A 23,003-nucleotide genomic window follows, 5' to 3' on the forward strand; every position below is an offset into this window, starting at 1 on the left:
TCCCACCTAAGTGTTTATTTTGACAATATGCCAGTGGTCCACGACAGGCTTCTGAATAGATTTTAGAAATCCAGCAATATGGGTGCAGACACACACACACACACACACACACACACACACACACACACACAATTTAAACAATGCAATATTAATTTTAATAAGACTTTCTGGTCTGTTGCCTCACGTTATTGAAGATTTATTTTCTAAGGTTTTCATAACAATGTGTTAGATGAAGGAACTTTGTAAACTTTTGAACTTAAAAGTTTACTCAGAGCTTTATTTTCTTCCATTTCTTTGATTATAAAGCTGATTTTAAATGACATTTAACCTCATTTTATATATAAAAAAATCAAAGCAAGGAAAGTAATTTGTTCTCTTTTAAAAGGTTTATTCAGTTAATAAAAATTTTAGCTATTGATTATAAGATTTAATAATTAGTAATCAGTTAGCTGTGCTTAGTACTGAGTTGATTAAAGAAATATGATATAATCCATGGCATGAAGATATTTATTATCTGAGTAAATAGTTATATATAGTACATGTATTATGTATATTCTCTGTATGTCATATATATATATATAACATACTTGCAAAGGGTTCCTGGACCCAGTTCCACTGTGTGTGTGTGTATGTGCGCGCGTGCGTGTAGGCTTCCCCATACCAACAAGCAGTTCTCGGATGCCAGCAAAGTGTCCTAGAAGTCAGCTCAATTCTGACACTATGTACCTTCAGGTAGAAGCAGATTCTGTAGGTAAAGGGCTCAGTCCTATAAGACCACTCTCTACTTCAGATGCCATTTGCAAGCTCAGTCACAAGTGGTGCTTCTGACTGACTGGCTACAAATTGGAGGTTCCGACAACCCCCTCCAACTCAGGATTCCGGTCGAAAGTCCAGGTTGTTACCACTACTTTTGACTGACTGGCTATAAATCAGAGGTTCCCACGATCCCTTTCTTGGGTTCAGTTAATTTGCTAGAATGGCTCACAGAACTCAGGAAAATCTGTTTGTTTACTCACTAGATTACTGATTTATTATAAAAGGGTATTCAAGGATACAAATCAATAGCCAAATGAAGAGACAGATACACAGGGTGAGGTCCTGAACAAAGAAGGTCCCGGCATGGTCACACGGGGAAACATTTTGATTCCCATCCGGGAAGCTCTCCCTGACAGGGACAAAAAGCTCTCCTTTTGGGTCTTTATGCAGACTTCATTACATAGTCATGATTGACTTAAATCATTGGCCACTAGCAGTTGGTTCAACCTCCAAGTGCTCTCCCCTCCCTGGAAATCGGGGTGGGACTGAAAGTACCCTGTAGTCATGTGGTTGGTTCTCCTGGCAACCAACCCCCACCCTTGGGTGGGACCCAAAATTCACCTTCCCTGAAACGTTTTCAGGAAACGAGGCCCATTGCCCCTAATTGCTTAGGAAATTCCAAGGGTTTGGGAGCTGTGACCCAAAAAGTGTGGATTAAGACCAGATATATGTTTTTCCTATAAATCACAATACTCAATACTCATATTAATACTATATATACTATATTGTGTAACATTATATATATTATGCTATTACACATACCCTATTTTATATTTTTTATATATATATATATAATTTACTCAACTAGATCATAAACTTTTTCATGCCATGGATTAAATCATATTTCCTTAATTCAATACTGAGCATAGTTAAGCATATACATAAAAAACATATTTTATTTATTTATTTGTATATATATACATATATATATGTGTGTGTATATATATATGGTGTGTGTGTCACTTTGTTTCCAAAGCATGAATTTTCATTTAATTATTTAATGAAGGGGAAATTGAGATAAATACTGAAGAGTGACTAGGAATGGCTCAGGCTAGGAGGAAACATTGTGAGCAAAATGAAGTGGTAGGCAGTTCAAAAGGCAGCAAAGGACTTCTGTAGACATGTCTCCAAATAAGAAGATACGTAGGTGGCCAATAAGAACATGAAAAGATGCTCAATACCCCTAATCAGGGAAATACAAATTAAAACTACAGTGAGATACCAACTCACACTCATTAGTATGGCTATCAGAAAAACAGTGTTGACAGAATGACAAGTGTTGATGATGATGTGGAGAAATTGGAACCCTTGTGCTCTGTTGGTGGGAAAGGAAAATGGTACAGATGCTCTGAAAACTAGTTTGGTGTTTCCTCAAAAAATAAAAAATAGGATTATCATATGGGAAATTCCTTGGCTGTACAGTGGTTGGGATTCCTCGCTTTCACTGCTGAAGGCCCAGGTTCAATCCCTTGGTCAGGGAGCTGGAATCACACAAGCTGCATGGCGTGGCCAAAACAAAAAAAAAAGAATTACCATATGATCCAACAGTCCCACTTCTGGGTATATAACTCCCCAAAATTTGTCACAGGTTCTTGCAGAAATATTTGTATACTTGAGCTCATAGCAGTATGATTCATAATAGCTAAAACAAAAGGAATCTGTGTGTCCATTGACAGATGAATGGATAAGCAAAATGTGGTATATACATACAATGGAATATTATTCAGCCTTAAAAAGGAAAGAAATTCTGACATATGCTATAACATGGATGAACCTTGAGGACATTATACTAAGTGAAATAAGCCAATCACAGAAAGACAAACTGTATGATTCCACTTTTATGAGGTACTTAGATAAGCCCAAATCATAGATATAGAAAGTAGAATAGTGGTTGCCAGGGGCTAGCAGGAGAGGGAATGGGGAGTTATTGTTTAATGGATATAGAATTTCAGCTTTGCAAGCTGAAAAGAGTTCTCGAGATGGATGGTGGTGATGGTTGCACAACAATATGAATATACTTAATATCACTGAACTGTACACTTAAAAATGGTTAAGATGATAAATTTATGTTATGTGTATTTTACCACAGTAAAATAAATTGAAAAAAAAGTGAAGTAAGGGGATGAATAGATAGGCATTTTATTAATTTTGTGGTTTTTATAACTCATCTTAGTATTTTAAATATTTTGCAATCAAGAATGTAGGATACAACATTGAGACATCATTTTACTCTGTCCATTCCCCTTCCATTAGACTTATATTGTCTGACATTTCTAATGAAGATTACTATTCCAAATATTCTGTCAACTCGAGAAATTTCTCAGCATTTTGAATGATGAATTTGTCCCAATGGCATGAAAACCTCATTGTGCCTTTTCTTTATCCTATTATCTTTGAGTCATAGAAAAAATTTTGTGTTTTGTTTCAGATGTTACAGTACTTATTTAAATATTGCAGATGGAAGTTGATATTTGCCATTAATTAATGTTGAGTATAGTTACTGTTTCAGTAAAATAATTGTCATTTGTTTATTTTTCTAGTACCAGTTATCTGTGACTGTCTCTTTCTTTTCAGGCAGAAGAAATGCATGAGTAAATTATTAGAATACAATGCTGATGTCAACATTTGTAATAATGAAGGCCTTACAGCAGTAAGTGCTAAGAATTTTTATCTGTGATTTTAAAAATACTTTTTAGAAAATAATATTGAAGGTGATAGTAATGCAAAGTGTAGTACAAGTATTTGTGCAGTTACTTCTTTGTGGTAATTGGGAAGATACAGAATGATTTGAGACACAGTTCTCAGCTATATTTATTAAGAGAAGTTATGGTTCACCATGTTTCTCCTTTCCCCTTATTTTTTAACTTTATGACCTTTCATTTATTTTGAAGTCTTGATCCCCTAGCTTTTGTCACTGACTTTCAAGGGAGTTTGTAGGAGCATCTCCGCTAAGGTGTGTTATGAGTTCATTATAGGACAGCTGTTTTTCATTATGTCCTTTTAAATTCTTTCAATATGTACATGGTAGGAAAATTTGGATGGCTATGTTTTTATAACTCATCTTAGTTTTAAAAAGGAAAGGAATGAAAAAAAAAAAGGAAATAAAAGGTAACTAAGGGAATGATCACTCACCTGTACTCCTTGCACTCAGAGATAATCACTGTTAATATTTTAGCCTGTATCCCTTCAGACTTGTTATATCTTAGTTAAACTAGTATTTTTATCCTTTTTGCCATGTCACTTTCTTTTCAAAAATATGATTATTTTTTTTGATCCACATAGATATTATAGGGAGGGTGGTGTGGGATATTTCTGAAGAGATTGTTGAAATCCAAAAATTTTAATCATATTGTCATTTAATGGAGCATATTTGATTTAGAAGTAGAGATAAAATAGAATTATGTGATTACTGAGAAATTGTTTTGACATTGTGACAGAAATAAATTTTGTTAAATTTTACCTTCCTGTATGTGAGGTGATGGAGATTTTAATTAACTGGATAGTGGAAATCCTTTCACAATGTATATCAAATCACTGTGATGTATACTTTAAATGTCTTACAGTTTTGTCAATTATACCTCAATAAAGCTGAACTTTTTTTTTTTTTAACCTTCCTTTGGTAGTTTTTGTAGATTTTGAATCCTTTAATTTGTGAATAAAGAAGAATATTGAGTATTTACATACCATGCTAGTTTTCAAGGCCTTTCTGATTAAAATTTTTTTTTTTTCAGTGGGCAGGGAGGGAGCTGAGGCATAAAAAACCAGCTTTCCTAAGATGTGAGTTATTCTGAGAATGACTTGTTAAAGATTAAGTTCAATCATGATTATTATATGGAATTCATAATTCCTGTGATGATCTACATTTTTGTTACATAGTAACAATATAACACCATTTACTCTGTAAAGAAAAACTGTATTCCAAATATCTGCAGGATGCTATAGTGATATGGTAGGTACCACAGAGGGTTATAAAACTATGGAATTGACATAGCTCTATCCTTAGGACACTCTCTAGTATAGGCAAGATAAGATGCTCAGTACTAACATAGTCTGTTTAATCGCATAAGTTTTTATCTGCTAGTTTTCCCCCTTCACTCCTGAACTTTAAGGGAAGTGGAATATAAAATTTTTAAAAATAAAATTTTTATTAAAAAATTATTCATGCATGTATTTAAAGAGTCAAATGATTCTACAAGGCTTATTATATAAAAACAGTCTCAGCTCTTTTTCTGCCTGGGACCAATCTCAGTGTTCTGTCCTGTGGCCCTGATTGGTGTGGTGTGCCTCCTTCTCTTAGAAACAATTCTGGCCACCAAGCATGTTCCTGCCTAGTCCCAGATCACATGATGGCATTAATTCAACAGCCAGGCACGTTGACCCCATCAGCTGAAGGAAGCTAGCTAGGATGGTGGAAATGTGTTGCTGCAGAATTGAATAGTGGCCGCCAAGCATGTGGGGCAGTAAAGTCAAGCACTCCTGAGATGGAAGAACCTTCAGTGGGGAGTCAAGATCCCCAGGATTTTTCATACAAAAGTAGAGAACTGTTGACTGCATACTTTGTAGGCTGATCACCCTCACAAAGGACTCCTCATGTTTCTTCATTCATTTGTTCTTTGAACAGGATTTTCTTGGATACCTATTATGTGCTAGGCACTTCACTGGTATGGGGTTAGAGCAGTAATTTGACTGACCAAGTCCTTGTCTTCCCCAAACTTCCAAGGAAGTCAGGATAGTCAACAGGCAATGGTGACACACTGTAATGAATGTTAACATAGGTGATGGAGATGCTGTAGAAGTCAGAGCAGGGGACCCATCCTCACCAGTGGCATTGGAGGAGGCATCCCAGGGAAGTATCACAAGAGCTGAGGCCAAAGGGATGAACAAAAGTTAGACTAGTGTAAGTGGTGATTGTGAGGTTGGGAGTGGTAGTGGGGTTCTAGCTCTGTGGAATAGGTTGGCAAAGGCTTGGAGATGCAAGAGAGCATGCTATATTGGAGCAGTGAGCTTAACTGGTGTTCAGATACCCCAGGGGGTTTATGAAGACTTCCAAAGGTCTGTAGCATGGATAGTTAAGGGGGTCACTTTCCAGGGCTTCAGACTTTATACGTGTGCTCCTTCCTCAAGCTGATCTACTCAAGAACACCTTGCCCTTCCCACCTTCACCTTCAAAATCACTCTTCTATCACTTTTATGTTTTTATTTATTTTTATTATTTATTTATTTATTAAATTGAAGCATAGATGATTTACAGTACTCTTAACTGAGCCTTTTGTAGTATGGAAGTTTTAAATTTTTATGTTCAGTATATCAGTTTTTCCATTTATGGATTGTGTTTTTGGTATCAAGTTTAGGAACTCTTTGCCTAGCTGTACATTCTGAAGATTTTCTCCTATCTTTTTCAAAAAATTTTATACTTTTACATTTTACATCTAAGCCTGTGATCTATTTTGAGCTAATATTTGTCTGTGATGCTTAAGTCAAGGCTTATTTTTTTTACCTATGGAGTCTAGTTACTCGCACTGTTTGTTGAAAAGGCTATATACTTCCTGCGTGAAATTGGTTTTGTCTCTCTCTCAAAAATCTTTTGGGCATATTTGTATGGGGTTATTTCTGGGTCCTCAGTTCTGTTCCAGTGATCTGTCTGTCCCTTTGCCAATACCACGCTGTCTTGATTACTCTAGCTATATAGTAAGTCTTAATATCAGGTAGAGTAATTCCTCCCACTTTATTTTTCTTTGTCAAGATTGTGTTAGCTACTCTGGTTCTTTGCCTATCCATATACATTTTAGAATAAACTTGTCTATGACAAAAAACCTTGCTGAGATTTTTTATTGGAATTGCATTAAGCCTATAGATCAATTTGGGGAGAATTGACATCTTTACTATGTTGAGTCTTCCAGTCTATAAACACAGTATGTCTCTCCGTTTATTGAGGTCTTTGATTTCTTTCATCAGAATTTTGTATTATTCAGCTTAAAGATCTTGTGCATGTTTTAAGTGTATAGCTAGGTATTGTATTTTCTTTGGAGCAATTGTAAGTGACATTGTTTTTATTTTTATTTTTTAATTTTTTAAAAATTTATTTTATTTATTTATTTTTGGCTGCGTTGGGTCTTCGTTGCTGCGCACAGGCTTTCTCTTGTTGCAGTGAGCTGGGGCTACTCTTTGTTGCAGTGCGCGGGCTTCTCATTTGCAGTGGCTTCTCGTTGCGGACCACGGGCTCTAGGCATGCGGGCTTCAGTAGTTGTGACATGCAGGCTCAGTAGTTGTGGCGCACGGGCTTAGTTGCTCCGTGGCATGTGGGATCTTCCAGCACCAGGGGTCAAACCATTGGCAGGTGGATTCTTAACCACTGCACCACCAGGGAAGTCCCGTGACATTGTTTTTAATTTTTATTTCTGCATGTTCATTGATAGTACATGGAAATGCAGTTGCCTTTTATGTGTTGATCATGTAGCCTGTGACCTTGCTGAACTCACTTATTAGTTCTAGGAGTTTTTGGTAGATTCCTTGGGATCTTCTACATAGACAGTCATGTCATCTGCAAATAGAGATAGTTTTATCTTTTCCTTTCCCATCTGTATGTCTTTTATTTCTGTTTCTTCCTTTATTGAACCTTAACATTTTTTTTTGTTTTCTAAATACGTGTTGTTAATTCATTACTAGACTTCCCTGAGCTTTGTAAATATCCTCATAGCATGTGTTCAGTACCTTTCAGCTTCTTGAATAGTTTTGAAGGAGTCTGTTATGGAGACTGCTGTTCTCTAAGTGAGATTGGTTGATTTCTAGGCCTGCTTTACAGCGTTATTTGGAATATCTCTTCACCATTATCCTGGAGATTCCTTTGCCTTTCTCTTGTTTTGGGTTTTAATTTATAGGCATACCTCAGAGATACTGTGGGTTCTGTTCCTGACCATGTCAGTAAAATGAATACTGCGATAAAGCAAGTCATACAAATATTTTGGTTTCCTAGTGCATATAAAAGTTATATGTAACTTCAAGAAGTGCAGCAGAGTGTTACTACCTATTCTTGAGCCTTTTGGGAGTTCTGTGATCTGAATCTACCTTCTTGGTGCTCTATTACTGGTTTAGGATTCAGCTCTTTGTTCTGACAATTCAGACAAAAGTTTCCAGCTTCCAAAATGTGTTGTTCTTGTATTCTCTCCTTTTCTTTTTCTTAATAGGTCTGTCCTTTAAGAAAAAGTACTCTTTACTGTCATTTCAGTGATGTTTGGGGAAGAAGTAGGAGCTGATGCATGGGTTCAGAGTTACCATTTTAAAACAAAAGTTTCATGATATATATATATATTTTAAATTTATTTATTTATTTTTGGCTGCATTAGGTCTTCATTGCTGCACGTGGGCTTTCTTTAGTTGCGTCGAGCAGGGGCCACTCCTCGCCGCGGCGTGCAGGCCTCCCATTGCGGTGCCTCTCTTGTTGCGGAGCACGGGCTCCAGTAGTTGTGGCACGCGGGCTCCAGAGTGCAGGCTCAGCAGCTGTGGCGCAAGGGCCCAGCTGCCCTGCGGCATGTGGGATCCTACCGGACCAGGGCTTGAACCCGTGTCCCCTGCATTGGCAGGCGGACTCTTAACCACTGCGCCACTAGGGAAGCCCCATGATATATTTTTTTAATGGAAAAAAAGTCAGATGAAAAATGCATGGACAGCATAGTCCAAAGTTTTAACATTGATTATCTTTGTGTGGTAGACTTATAGGTGTTCTATATTTTTTTTTAATCCTCCCCATATATGTTATTTATATATGTTACATGCATTATGTGTAAAATACAGGAAGTAAAGAATATGACATCTACTGTCATATTAATTACTTTTTAACTTATGTTTGTTTCTGGGGGAGGAAAAATATCCAGTACCTCTTCTCTAGAGATAATCTATACATACAGTCCATGGTCATCTAAGAAGCAGAGTATTTGGTGATCCTAAGTTTAGGATTTTTAACTGCTTTGAAACCATGAAATGCTTGATTTTGAAGTACATGGTGGTGTAACCTACATCCTCATGCATATTTTTTCCCCATATAAAAATATAGGAAAAAAGCATATTGGCTTAAATTTTAATTTTAATCTTTAGTGTGCACATCATGCTCACAGTTGAGAAATAATTGCATTATTTATCTGCTGCTTTTATATGAAACACTCTTGCACAAATGTTAAGTAACCTAAATGGCTGCACAGATACACTGGCTGGCTGTGAATGGGCGGACAGAACTACTCCATGACCTTGTACAACACGTCAGTGACGTCGATGTTGAGGACGCGATGGGGCAGACAGCACTGCATGTGGCCTGCCAGAACGGTCACAAGACGGTAAATAAAGCCTCGAGGACTTTAAATTAAGTTGCATGTGTTTAAACTTTGAATTCATGAAAAGTTTTCCACTGTGTATAATTGGAAACATGAAGCAAAATCTTATAACATTTTCTGTGTCATGTGGTCTTCTGATTAACATATTCTATGTGGATAAAAGGAACAGAAAATAGTGTTTTTAAATATGTTTAATGTATTTGTAATTTGGATTTCAATTTTATTTCTGATTCATAGATTCTAATAGCTGAATATTTTAAATTTTAAATGTAGTATGTTCACATATAATAATTTTAACAGTTTATAATGTTTATTCTGTCCTCAGTTTTATCAAATAACTTTTTCATATTTTTTACCATTTGCATATTTTTACCCTTAAGCCTCAAGTTTTGGAATTAGTGAAGAAAGTGAGGTCTGACATTGCTTAAATAGTTCAACTTGGATTATCATATTTTTCTACTCTCTTGGAATATGATTTAAATGCTAGAGTCACAGCTGTTTTCTTCCTTACTTTTGATTTCTAAAATCATGCATTTGTTTTAGGCAGTACTTTCCTGTTATCCCTATGTATAAACATTTGGCTTTTAAAATTGCTAATAGTTTTCTCTCTCATTAGAAGACTGCTGCCTTATTTAAAGATTGTTAGCTTAAGCTTTTAGATTGAATTTCTGCTTTTTGTAATTTCCTATCCTGGTTACTTTCATTTTTTTCCCACATTTAACATTATTGATAATAGAATATTATTTATTTACTAACTAAACAACAAAAACCAATTGAAAGCAAAAAAACACCACCAGCATCTACAAAGATACAGAAGTTTGCTTGTTTATATTTATTTTTTTGTATACACTCTGAGTCTTATCTTTTTGTTGGGAGAATTCCTAGTGGAATCTGGATTTCTGCCTCTGCAAACACTTTTTTCCTAACCTAGGTTCAGGATGTCAGATCCTACGTATTTAGATGCTTTATGTATGACCTCAATTCGTAGAATATTGCACTTCTTTTAAGATAGTGAGCTCAAGGTCGACATTGTCTTATGTTTAATAAGAGTTGGATAAAAGGAAAGATACATGCTTTTTTTTTTTTTCTTTCCTGGCATTTCTTCTGAACACCAATGTTCGTTTTGATTCTTTTGTCTTTTATCATCTGAAAACTAACCCATTTGTATTCAAGGAGTATTCCTTTTCATTACCTTTTACTTTCTCCACGTCAGTACTACTAAATTTAAGAAGTATTCTGTGTGGAAAAAAAAATCATCTGAAATGTTCTAATCTTGACTGGCCCCAGTAAGTAACTGCTGCCTATTAGAGAAAGAGTCCTGCTGGTAGCTCTTACAGGACAGAAAAGCACCCGCTTTAATATAAATACTCTCTGCCGTTAACAAATGAGTGGCGTGTCATTTACTAAGATTGTAAACCTACCTATTGCCCGGGAACTTGTGTAGTAAAAAACTGGAATTCAGATTAGGAATTATCTACAAAGGCTAGTTTTAGCTGCCTTAAGCCAGTGAAGAAACAAGAATTACGCAAAAAACCTTGGTTTAAAACATGTGCATTACAGGGTGCATTAAAAATTTAGAATTGCCTTCTGAAGTTATTGAAGAGTAGTTAGTATAAGTATAATACACTCCATATGGTTTACAACCTAAAGCAGGCGTGGTAAAGTAAGGGAGAATTCCTCATAGTCAAATGCCTTTGAAGAATTGTATTTTCAGAAGATTTATAGGGGGCTTGAATTCACTGTGGTGATGGGCTTCACAGGGTGAGATTTTGCAGGTATGGTGCAGGAGGAAGAGGACAGAAAGTCATGTTGACTTGTGATTGATTGTATTAGTGAGTGAGATTCCTTTCTGTCATAGTTGGTCCATTATAGTTATCTGTGAGGATCGTATACAAAGGGAATGTTTAGCACTATTTTCCAATTCATTGTATGCACCTTTAATCCTTCAATAGGGCAAAAAGGAATCTTGAAAAATTAGGCCATCTCCTAGCCTCCAGGCTGAATTATACGTCTAAAAATCTGTGTTGATAGTTGTGCTATTATTACCTATGTGTCATAATTACTCATGTATTTCTGGGACATGTTCAGATCTCAGTGATGAGAATATTCTTTTATCTTGAGTTGGATATGATTTAAGAGCTCTGAGATATGTTATTACAGGGTAGATATTATTGATTTTGTTTTTAACCCTTTGTATATCTTTCCATAAGTTGAACACTGAGTCTAAAATGCTTTGTCAGATATCAGCAAATGAAAATGGTCTTTTCATTGTCTCAAAGTAGTCAGTTTTTGCATAAATTCATTAAAAGGTCTTCAAAACTTGTGTCCGTGTAGACATATACCAGTGCACATAGGTTTCAAGATTTATATATATTGGTTATATATATATTTTATAGAATAAAATGTAAAACTTTAAAGGGGGAAAGAAACTCCCTTAAAAATATTCTCAAAAGCACATCAGCTCATTTCAAATTAAAGAGGATGATATGATAAAGAAATCCTCTGAAATTTACTTTCTATTCTCATTTTAAGGTAAATCTCAAGAATGCATGAAAAGATTTTGAACAACTGGCTAAGAGCTCTAAAGCTTTGTAGAATTTATAATTGAATACTGTATTCTTGCTTTGATGACAAAAAATTTTTAGATTTACATGACTTTTTTTTTTTTTTTACATGACTTTTTTACAGATAAAAGATTTGGAAGAAAGATTGATTTTGTCATAACTAAGAAATTGAGTAATTTTTGCCATGATTTCCTATAGATGCATCTGTTTAATTAGAGGTAAACCGAGATAAGGGTCTGTTCATCATCTTGTTGGAAGGAAGTGATTTGGGCAGTTGAAGAGTGCAGCGTGACCATTTTTGTCCTTGTAACATAATAGCTCTATGATTTTAAATGACTTCTATTCCTATTTTAAAATGATCAGATGAAAGAAATGATCATAACAACTCCTTAATAATTTAATTTTTTATAAATTTCCTTAGGTCAGCTGTTACTAGCTATACAATACCAGAATTATGGTTTGTCTTTGGATATTGATTTAAAATAAAAAAAAAATTTGAGAATTTGGTTATTCATCTGGCATATTATATAGTCTGTGGCAACTTTTTCTTCCCCTGCCTTTATCTACCTCTTAAGGTATAATCTGCTGATTACACAATTAAGGAAAGTGTTCTGAATATTTTGGAAGATACTTAAGAGTGATGATAGTATTGGTACTGTTACTACCATTATTAATATTGATGATATGATTCTGTAAGAACAGTACAAAGAGCAGTACCTGGACTCTTCATTCATTTGCTCTTATGCAGTAAGCTAGGCCCAATGTGTTGTTTGATTTTTAATCTCATTTTTAGGAAGTGTAGTAAAACCTAATATTATCTACATAGGTATAATTTACTCCATTTTTTTTTGGTCATAAATTGAACTTACTTTTTGGTAATTTTTTTCTTTGCCATTGGGTCTTTAAGATTTATTGATGTGTTGAATTGCCACAAATGGTTGATTACTGTTTTCCTGGAATAACTTGGACTTAGAAACTCTAGAGAACTGTCAAACTGTTCAATCTCAATTTCTATTAGTTAAAATACACAGCAGGATTAGTTTTTGGACTAATTTCAGTTCACTTAAGGAAATTTTATCACAATAGACTTCATATTGCTAAATTTAGATAACTGAATATGAAGGTTCACAAACAATATGAAATGATAGTTGAACCCTGCTTAGAGTAGATTATCTTTGATAGAACTGACTGCATTTTTTTTTTTTTTTTTAACTGAAATTGTAGGCTTGTTAAGGAACAGTGCTCATCTACGTTCAGTCAGCTCTCTTGATATCTTTAGCCAACTTCCAAGCTTTTCATCCAGAGAATTACAGGGCAGCCATGCAAACTTAATTGAAAGCTTTTGCAAAAACATTAACTAGATTCAGCCTTGAAGCACGAAGGTAGATGTACTTAACATTTCAGGATATGTTTTTAGGTTCAGAGTAATTTTATTTATTCTAATGTTAGAATTCTCCTTTCATCACTTCTGAGAAATGTGAGCAAATAATAGGAAGTTCTATTACTGTGATTCTTTTTCTAACACAACTGGGTAATATTGATTTTTTGCTAGGTATTACATAAGGGTTCAAAGTCTTGATAGGCTTAGGTGGACAGGTTTCTAGAGAAGACCTATGAACACCAGTCACTGACTAGTGAGTTGGCCATTTTTCTTAGTGCATAAGTTGTTTGTGCATTGCTGTCCTGTCATCAGAATTACTTTTAATAAGAGATGAAAGATGCTTTTTTTGTTGTTTGGCTATCATTGTTTTAGTAAATGAGAATACAACTTATGTTGTATGGTTTAATATTGGTTTTTACTTACGGTTTAATATTGAATATCTATTCCTTTCTACTTTGGTCAGTGTCGTTCAGAGAGTTGACATTGATAAAGTAGAGCTGCCTTGGATTTCTTGCTTTGTAACTTATCAGTGTATTGGGTACAGGTGGTCTTGGTTAGTCACTGCCTTCAATTAAATGACTTTTGAGATTGACCCAAACATTAGCTTTGCACATTAGTTTTCCACTCAGGATGTTGTTTTATCATTTGAAAGGTCATGACGTCTGTTGAAAGTGTGTTGTTTCTTAAGGATTTCTTGAAGGCCATGTGAAAATCACCTTTCAATGCTTTTCTTTCAGTATTCCTTCCCAGCTCTTCCTTACTCTGTAAGGAGGAAGACTCCCATTGTAGATTATCTAGGAATAGGATAATAGTGTGTTTTTTTTTGTTTTTGTTTTTTAAGGGGGAGAGGGTTGGACAGGGAATTTGAAGGTCTGAATTATTTTAAAAACATATTTTGGTGATCTGTGTTATACACATAAAATGATTTTAGTTCAGTGTACTTCTTAAAATTATGTTATATTAACTTGAAAGATATAGGTAATCAGCTCTCAGCCACAGATATTTGTTAGTATACTTTTACATGTTTACATTTACTAAATTGTAAGCTGCTGAGGTTAATTTTTGCAAGTAAATCAGAAGCCATAAAAGTTTGAAAACAGAGGAACTTATGACCATTGTAAATTACAGTGATTTATTTTGGACTTCATGGCTTATAGTCTGTTAAACAGACACAATGCAGTTTTCACAGAAGTACTTGTGTGTAGGGGTTTAGGGGTGAGAAATTTGCTAAAACAAATTGAATCCAAATCTGTCATAGAGAATCCTATCAGTTTTTCTGGATAGCACGAGTCACCATCTAGCATACTACATATTTTATTTCTCATGTCCCTTTGTTTTCCTTTTCCACTAGAATGTAAGCTTCATGAAGGCAGGTGTTTGTCCATTTTGTTCATTGCTGTGACTCTAACATCTAGCACATACTACTAGCACATACCAACATTGAAATTTTTGTTGAAAGATGGAATGGGCTAGTCAAATGCAGTATCATTCCAAGCAGTTTTTTCTGCCATTTTCTTTCCATTTCTAAATGTTTGTAATTTTTTTCTTTTGTACCTTTAAGTGAAGCGTATATTGATAGTGCTGATTCTTATAAAAGATAGTATCTGGTTTGTTTATTGCTGAAAATTTCTGCTTTTGAGACTCCTTAGGGATTGTAGTGGTTGAATCCAGAATTTATTCTCTTTGATTTTGTTTTGCCTTATGCTTCTGTATAATTTGAAATCTTCAAGTAGTATTGTTTCTTCAAGGGCTTTTATGTTTTTAATTTAATAAATAGTTTCCTCCACCTGAATTCTCCTAGTTTCAAAGTTATTTTGCCCTTCGTTTACATAGACTGGAAATTAAAAAAAAACGAAACTTTTAAGTTATGTGACTTTCTTCTTTTATTATGCTATTTAATCAATAATTGAATTCTGTGTTATCCTTACTCCTCCTGTTTCAGAGATTTTACAAAAAGAAATGGGCAAACATTTTTTTAAATCACAAAGATTGATGACTTTTCACTCATGTCAGTGCTGCAAGGCAATTTTTTTACTCTTTACATTCAAATCCCTTTATATATTTTTTTTCTTCTTACTCTGAGGGAAATGGGTTTTTCTCCCTTTTTGACTTCAGGCAACATTTTATCTACAAGTGAACTACTGAAAGCTTTTAAAAAATATGTGTTTCTTTTAATAGTTGTATATTTTGAGGATCTTAATTGAGATAATTTTGTTAAAACAGAAAAGCAGATTTATGAATGTAAAAGAAAATGCTGGAATGAGCTTTTCCACTTTAATAATCAAGTGTTTTTCTCTGTTAAGAACAGAATTTTTAATGTATTCATAGGATATTTCCTGTGTACAAGGGTATGATAGAAACGTATGACACAGAAGTATTTGTGTGTAGGGGTTTAGGGGTGAGAAATTTGCTAAAACAAATCATGCTGTCTTGCTATGATTTGCCTGAAGTTTGTCTTACCACTTTGTAGAGGAATATGTTAGTCTAATGTTAGTCTAATGGCTAATTTGTTTTACTGTTAGCTCTACAGTATAAATAAAAATACAGAAATACTGTAAAAAGTATGTGAATTTAGAAATGGCATTATGTAAAATCTAAACGGAAATAACTGTCTAGGCTCTTGAGCTTGACTCTCAAATAGTTATTTAGTAGGGAATTAGTAGATCATCTGTGATTAATGTAGCTTATGAAAATATGCCAAATTAGCCAGAATACTATTTAGTATTCTGAATTTAGAAAAATTAGAATTTCTGTTTTTTGGTAAATTGCCTAGTGGTTATGACCATGGGCTTAGGTTTTAATCCCCGCTCCCCTGTTTATTTGTGTGTTGGGGTGCGCATTACTTGACCTCTTTGAGATTCAGTTTCCTACTTGTGAAAGTGCAGAGAAGGATATCAACTTCCCATCAGGATGCAGTAAATGAAATGATAAATGCTTATTAGCTCAGTATCCAGGCACATGCTAAGGTTATTCAAACTATTATATCATTATATAGTTTTAACAATTATATAATTTTTATGAATGCATAGTATGTTTTGTTAATAATTACTTTATTTCAGCTTCTCTCTGGATTGCTGGGTTTTAATTGAATATTAATAACGTATTTTTGATATAATTGCTTTTATCTCTCCTGAGCCTTTTTGAGAGATGGCTTATTGTCTATATAATTTCTGTAACAGTCAGTGAAAATTATTGCTGCTATCCATCTCACTTCTGATTTGGGACCACATACACACAACTTCTAGATCAGATATCAAAAAGGGCAAAGCCATGATCAAAAGGCTCAAGTGGGCCTTGCCTTATAAAATAATAACCTAAATGCTTATTTTCTTATATTTTTGAGAGCAGTACTTGACCGCTTGTCCACAGTTTAAGAATTATATAGCTGATAATAAAGTTTTATGTAACAATGTTTCTATTACATAGATTTTCAAATTCCTCCTGAGATAGAAGTAAATTCAAATAGTAATAATACATGAATACTGTATCTTAAAATATTTTATTTTTATCAAAATCTTTGTAATAAAAAATTATAGTCCTTTAAATCACCCTTCTCTGTCAATTCACAATCACTAGGCAGCAATTTTCAGCTCTTTTAGCTTTTCTTCTGGTATCTATTTCCACATAATATGCTTCTACTGCTCTTTCTCCATTTATGACTTTTAGATATCACTGAATCATTTCTTGTTATGGTGAGTGAGGGTTTAACTCATTTAAATCCTCTTCCCATGCCCTGTCGCCCCATTTCTAAAATTAATTATATCATAAATTTTAATGAGACAATATTAGTTGCATATACAGTTAGGTAGATATTGTTTACTGCTGAGTCAAGTAGTGAACTATAATAACATTTTCTACTAGGGTGACTATTAGCTTAGCTGAGTTTTTTTATTTTTATTTTTTGGTGAATCAGTAGTTCTTCCTATATGCTCCCACAGAATCTTTCTCAGTACTGTTTTCTTCAAAGACAAATTCATTAGATAATGTCACTCCATTGTTTTTCTCTAAACCTGGGAATTTCTTAATATCTCCTGTGTTTGATCCTCAGTATTCTAGATTCCACATCTTCTATTTTGATGTATTCCCTTGTTTGGAGGAGGATATCCTCCAGTATCTTCTTGAGAAAAGGTACATTGGAGGTAATTTTTTTGGAAATCTTACATAGCTAAGCCTATTTCTTATTTAAAAGCATATATTTGAATGATAGTGTGGCTGGCTATAGAATTCTACATTGGAAGTCATTCACCTTACAATTTTGAGGGCATTTCACCTTTTAAATTTCAGTGTTGCTGTTGAAAAGTTTAATGTCAATCTGAATTCTGTTTATCTCTGGAATCTTATATCCCCAGTATTATGAAATTTCACTTTGATGTGCCTTGTTGAAGGTCTTTTAATTTATTAGACTGGGCACTGGTGAGCCTTTTCAATCTGGCAACTTGTGTCCTTCAGTTCTGGGAAATTTTTTGGTATTATTTCTTGATTACTTCCTTTTGGTCTCCCACCTCCTTCATTTTCTTTATTCTCAATTTCTACAATGACTCCCTGGATTGATCTACTAGTTTTCTCATTTTTCCTGTTTTCTTTGTCTTTTTGTTTCTTGTAGAATTTTTCAACGTTGTATTTCTAACTTCTATTGAATTTTTATTTCTTCCATCATATTTTTGATATCTTATTCTCTGAATATTTTTCCCCCAGCATCTTGTTTTTGTCCCATGGATAGTATTTTTTCTTTTCTCTCTGAGGGTATCAGTTACTTTTCTAATTTTTGTTGCTGTTTTTTTGGTTCCCTTTATTGTCTTTATTTTTCTTACTTCCTTTTTCTGTTTGTTTTTCAGGTTAGAGGCCTGCTTCAGTTGTCTCTTAAACATTGTCTGTCCATTCATGTATAGTGGTGAGGCACTGCAATGGGGCTGAAAGCATTGTGTACATGAGCTGGGTTTGTTGACTGGTCTCACTGTACGTCAGGGTTTTTTAATCTTGGCACTATTGATATTTGGGGCCTGAACATTCTTTGTTGTGGGGCCTGTATGTAGATTGTCGGATGTTTAGACATACCCTGGCCTCTACCCACTAGCTGCCAATTGGACCCTCCCTTCTCCAGTAATGAAAATCAAAAAAGTCTCCCAGCATTGCTGAATGTCCCCTTGTGGCCAACCGGGCTATTTCACTGGTGACTGTCATGCCAGTATCAGTCAGACTCTTCTCTGGTGCCACTTTCCAGATAGCAAACTTTCAGTCCCTCCTGCTTAAACTTTTAAGCCTGGCTACTGGATTTCTGGGAGCCTAGCGGAGCATGGGGGCTGGAGGTTTTCACTTAATTAGTTGTTTTCAGCATGGCTGCTCATCCCTGCTCTTCCCTGTATTTCTTGTCTGCCAGTCCAGAGCCTCACTATTCACTTTGTCCAGATAATAAACCTCCCTACTTCCAAGACAGATAGGGAGGGATAGTGGCTAACTGTATGGGATGGGGAGGAAGGGTCCTGGGGGAGGGCCCAGCTGTTAGGTTTTCAACTACTTCTCCTGTCTTAGCTCTATATAACTATCCCTGTCTTCCAAGATACCTGTTACTTCCAATTCCTGTGTTGTGTGTGTGTGTTCGGTAGTGAGAATTTGGTGGTTTCTCGTTGGAATCCGCATTTGCAGACACTTAAGACTTCAGCTTTCTTTGATCTGCTAAGTCAGTTACTCTTCTTTCACTTGCTTGCCATTTCCCTAAAACTTCTGACTTATCTAGTATGTGTTGTATTCTTTGCTGTTCTTCCTTCGAGTTTGTAGTCTTAATATTTTGCTGACATTGTACTAGGTTTTAGAGCAGCAATAAAGATGAACATGTGTGTTCAATCCAGAAGTAATTATTAAACAGTCTAATTCCAAAAACATTTAAGTTTTTACATCTTGTCTTCCTTTTTGCAGGAGAAACTCAAATGAAGATCATAGGAATTAAAACCAGAAAAGATTCTCTTTTTTAAGGTTTTTCAGGCAAGCCTTGCCGTATTCCTAATCATCAGATATTTATTTTTAAAATTTTATATTAGCTTATTTTCCCTTAGTACACATCAAATGATTGCAGAAGTAGAGCTTAGGGGACAGTCAGAGAAACTGAGTCAGTATTGGCGACTGTCAGTAGCAAAAGGACTTCTTAGCTTTTTAATATTTTGTACTTTAATAATTATGCTCTTTGAATTTTGAGAAAGTTAGAGCTCTGGTACCAACTCTTTGTTTTTAGAGGCAAAAAACTGTTTTTGTTTTTTTTTTTAAACTCTGGTTTTTAAATTCAGATATCTAGAGCAGCACTATGCAGTGCTGCCATATGTGGCTATTTAAACTTAATTATAATAAAATAAAATTTAAAATTCTGTTCCTCAGTTGTGCTAGCTACATTTCAAGTCCTTTGGTAGCTACTACACATGTCAGTGATTTTCTAGAACCTTCCCAGGTTAACACAATTTACATTACATTGATAATTCCACATACACTGTGTAGTGCCTGAGGCTCAGAGCTTACCAAAAAGTGGAATTTGTTCAGCCATCATAATTGGCATGTTCCTACTCTTTCTTCTTTAAAGCTTCACGTTGTGGTAAGAACTTTCCTTATATGGACTAAAATTGTGATAACTGTGTCTTTGTTTAACTTCTCCGGCTTTACTTTTGTTTCTTTTTCCCCCAGACAGTGCAATGCTTGCTAGACAGTGGTGCTGATATTAACAGGCCGAATGTATCAGGAGCCACTCCATTGTACTTTGCTTGCAGGTATGATAATTTATATTGCCAGATGCTCTCATTAAAGAATGTTGAATCTGCTATATTTCCAAACACAAACATTTGTGTGTATTTTCTAAAACTCTCCTCTTTTCCTAGAAATACTATGCTCCCTTTTAAGATGAAGTATATAGCATTACGGTTCTGTTACTTAACTGCATGATGAAAAGTGTTTTATATTGCCAGTGTTTTTATATATTGTAAGTGGGAGCTTTTGATTTACTTGATTACTTAGATTTTAGAATTACTTAGTAATAAAAAAGACATACCAATAATCCAGTAATTTTCATAGTTTTCTATATCAAGTATCAAGTTAGTTCCAATGGGATAAGCTATTAAAGTATGCCTTAGTTCAGAGCCATGTCTTTGCTTTCTCTGGATTTGTAACGTTAAAAAATTTCTTGAATCATTCTTGTTAGATATTGAGTTATGCATTAAGTTGTTTTTACACTCTGTCTTGGTTCATTTTCTTTTTTCTTTTTTTCTGGTTCATTTTCCTAAAGCATACGTTTTGTTCATTGATTCATTCATGTAATAAGCATTTAGTTAGCATTCACTGTGTGCCATGCATTATTATAGGCATTAGTGATACAGTAATAAATAAACCCCAGTCCTTAAGGAGCTAACAGTGTAATAATTATACACATACCCGCCCCCCCCATAATATGTTATGTAAATTTAGTTGCAATTAGGAGCAGTTCACGATACACTTGATTTTTCTTTTTAGTTTAGATTATAGGAATTGTAGTATTTATTTAGGCTCTATTTTAGATATAATGCTCTCCAGAAAGCTCCTCTTTTCTTTTTCCTGTTTTATGTCATTTTACTGGAGGTTTGTTTTATGTTTTATTTTTATTAATTTTTTTGGCCGCACCATGAAAACCAGAAACTAGGTCATTATTTTTTATTTCTGTCTCTCTCTCTGACCCTCAACTTGGAATATATTAGTAAGTTCTGTAAATTCCACTTTCAGAATACATTCTGAATCTCATTACTGCTCTCCACCTCACTAAACCACCTTAAAGTTGTTACTTCTTGTCTAGAATACTGCAGTAGTCTCTTAACTGGTCTTCCAGATTCCTCTGTTGTTTCCCTCCCTTCTGTTCTTTCATCAGAAGCCAAAGTGACCTTCTAAAAAATGAATCGGCTGTTGTCACTTTGTGCTTAAACCTTGTATTTAAACTTTTCAGTGCCTCTTTGTTGCATTTCCAATAAAATCCAAACTCTGCCTTCTTCCACGTGACCTGCATGGTCTGACCCTGCTTAGCTCACTGTGCTTCAGCTACATTGGTTCTCTTTGACTTCCCCCAATACATCAGACTCTTTCCAGCAGGCTTTTCTGTGTGCTGTTTATTTTGCCTGAAACGTTCTTCCGTAGACTTTTTATGTGGCTGACTCCATGTCAGTGCTTCACTGTTACTTTTTAGGAAGGAATTCCTGATCAGTCTAGGTAGGCCTCTCCCCATATTTCCTATCACAGTATCATGATCATTTCTTGCGTAGCACTTTGTATTTTATAGTGTTTATGTCCTTGTTTATAGTGTGTCTCCCCTGCTAGACTGAAAGCCCAATGAAAGCAAGAATTTTGTTTTATTCATCACTTTATATTCCATGTGTAGTACAGTGGTCTGTGCTTAGATGCTTAGTAAATGTTTTTGAATGAGTGAATCACTATAGTTACGTTTTTGAAAAATATATAAAATAATGCCATGTATACTGGTAAAATATAGGTATATATTAGTGTTCACATAACTGTGATATTTGTATAGTTAGTCTAAGCATAGGGTTATGGTAAAAGAATTTTTTAGAAGTACTTTCTGCTAGTATTGTATACCTATCATTAAGTTTTAATCTAGCAAACATTAGATCTCTTTGAACGAAGATGGCTAAGCAAATATGATTAAAATAGAAACTAGAATATAAATTCTTCATTGTTGCAGGGTGATAAATATGGAACATGGAAAATGGTTCATTTTGTAGGCAGACTTCTAATTATATTCATGATATCTAGATATAGGTATACATTAGAAATTATAAATTATTCCCAATGTATTGTCTCTGATAAATGAAAGGGAAAGGAATGTGAGAAATAGAACAAGTTGATCCTGCAGACAAGTTACAGGGGTCTAAGATAAAAAGCTGAACTTAATGTAAATTTTTATTGTTGAGGGATGTTACTAGATATGTCATATGTCTAATTCAGGGATTAACTGCTAAAACTGTTTTCTTTAAATCGAAAAGGTATTGAAATATATAGGAGGCAAGGTTCAAATCCCATCCCCAAAGCTATGCAACTTTAGTCAAGTTTCTTGACCTCTGAAGCTTTGTTTCTTTGTAAAGTGGAAATGCTGATACCTGCCTCGTGGGACTACAGTGATAATTAAATGAGGTGGCTTGTATAAAGCATCCTGCAGAGGATTTTATACTTAGTAGTTGGTAGGTGCTCACTAAGCTCTAGCACACTTTTCCACACCCAGTGAGCACAAAGTTGTATTGTCCTCTTTCAATTTCATTGCAATGCATGGTTTTCTAAGAAATTTGACTCTTATCCCATCATACAGGCAGGCCTTTTCTTTTTTCCTTTGTATTCTATTCTAATTCTGAGCACTATTTAATAAAGTAATGCTTCTGTGAGTGAGTCATTTCAGATTGAATTTGACCTAAAATTATGACAGGAACTATTTCCCAGCCACTTTTCCTCTCTAGGTATTTTGTACAAGACATTCTAATTCACTAGCTTTCTTTCATGTGGACTGTAGGCACACATATATTGACCTACCCCCCCACCCCCGCCTTCAGGTGCCTTTGTTTTCAGGACTTTTATGTGGTATCTGCAAATGCTTCAAGTCCTTAAATGATTAGATTGGTTTTATATTCGTCGTAATACTTCCCATTCCCTTAACTGGGTTCCTCAAATAAAGGTTTGGATGTATAATGATTTTCAAATATTTTCTGTATCTGCAGATAACTTTTATTCTGTAAAGGAAAGCAAGGTTTAGCTGGGGTTATATAGATACAGTAAATTAGTGAGATTTTTATGGAATTTTGGAGGTCTGTAATAAAGTGAGAAACAGGTAAGATTCTGAACATAGTTTGCAGCTACTGCCAAGCAACTCCTTTCAATTAGGAAACTCCCAATCAAAGTAGCCACGTGAAACAG

The 23,003-nt window shown here is 34.7% G+C and overlaps 1 protein-coding gene across 4 annotated transcripts in view; it reads left to right on the forward strand.

Annotated features, from left to right (window-relative positions):
* Positions 1-23,003, forward strand: part of HACE1 (HECT domain and ankyrin repeat containing E3 ubiquitin protein ligase 1) — a 91,994-nt gene that overhangs the window by 11,129 nt on the left and 57,862 nt on the right. For 3 of the 4 annotated variants that reach the window (XM_061207685.1, XM_061207686.1, XM_061207687.1), the window contains 3 exons: positions 3,391-3,466; positions 9,012-9,143; positions 19,752-19,834. In XM_061207685.1, coding sequence (XP_061063668.1) covers positions 3,391-3,466; positions 9,012-9,143; positions 19,752-19,834 — 291 coding nt within the window. Of the gene's footprint in view, positions 1-3,390; positions 3,467-9,011; positions 9,144-19,751; positions 19,835-23,003 lie in introns of those variants that run through there. The other variant, XM_061207688.1, reaches the window with a different exon arrangement.

This window comes from Eubalaena glacialis, chromosome 12 (genome assembly GCF_028564815.1).
Source record: "Eubalaena glacialis isolate mEubGla1 chromosome 12, mEubGla1.1.hap2.+ XY, whole genome shotgun sequence".
Classification (NCBI taxonomy): domain Eukaryota; kingdom Metazoa; phylum Chordata; class Mammalia; order Artiodactyla; family Balaenidae; genus Eubalaena; species Eubalaena glacialis.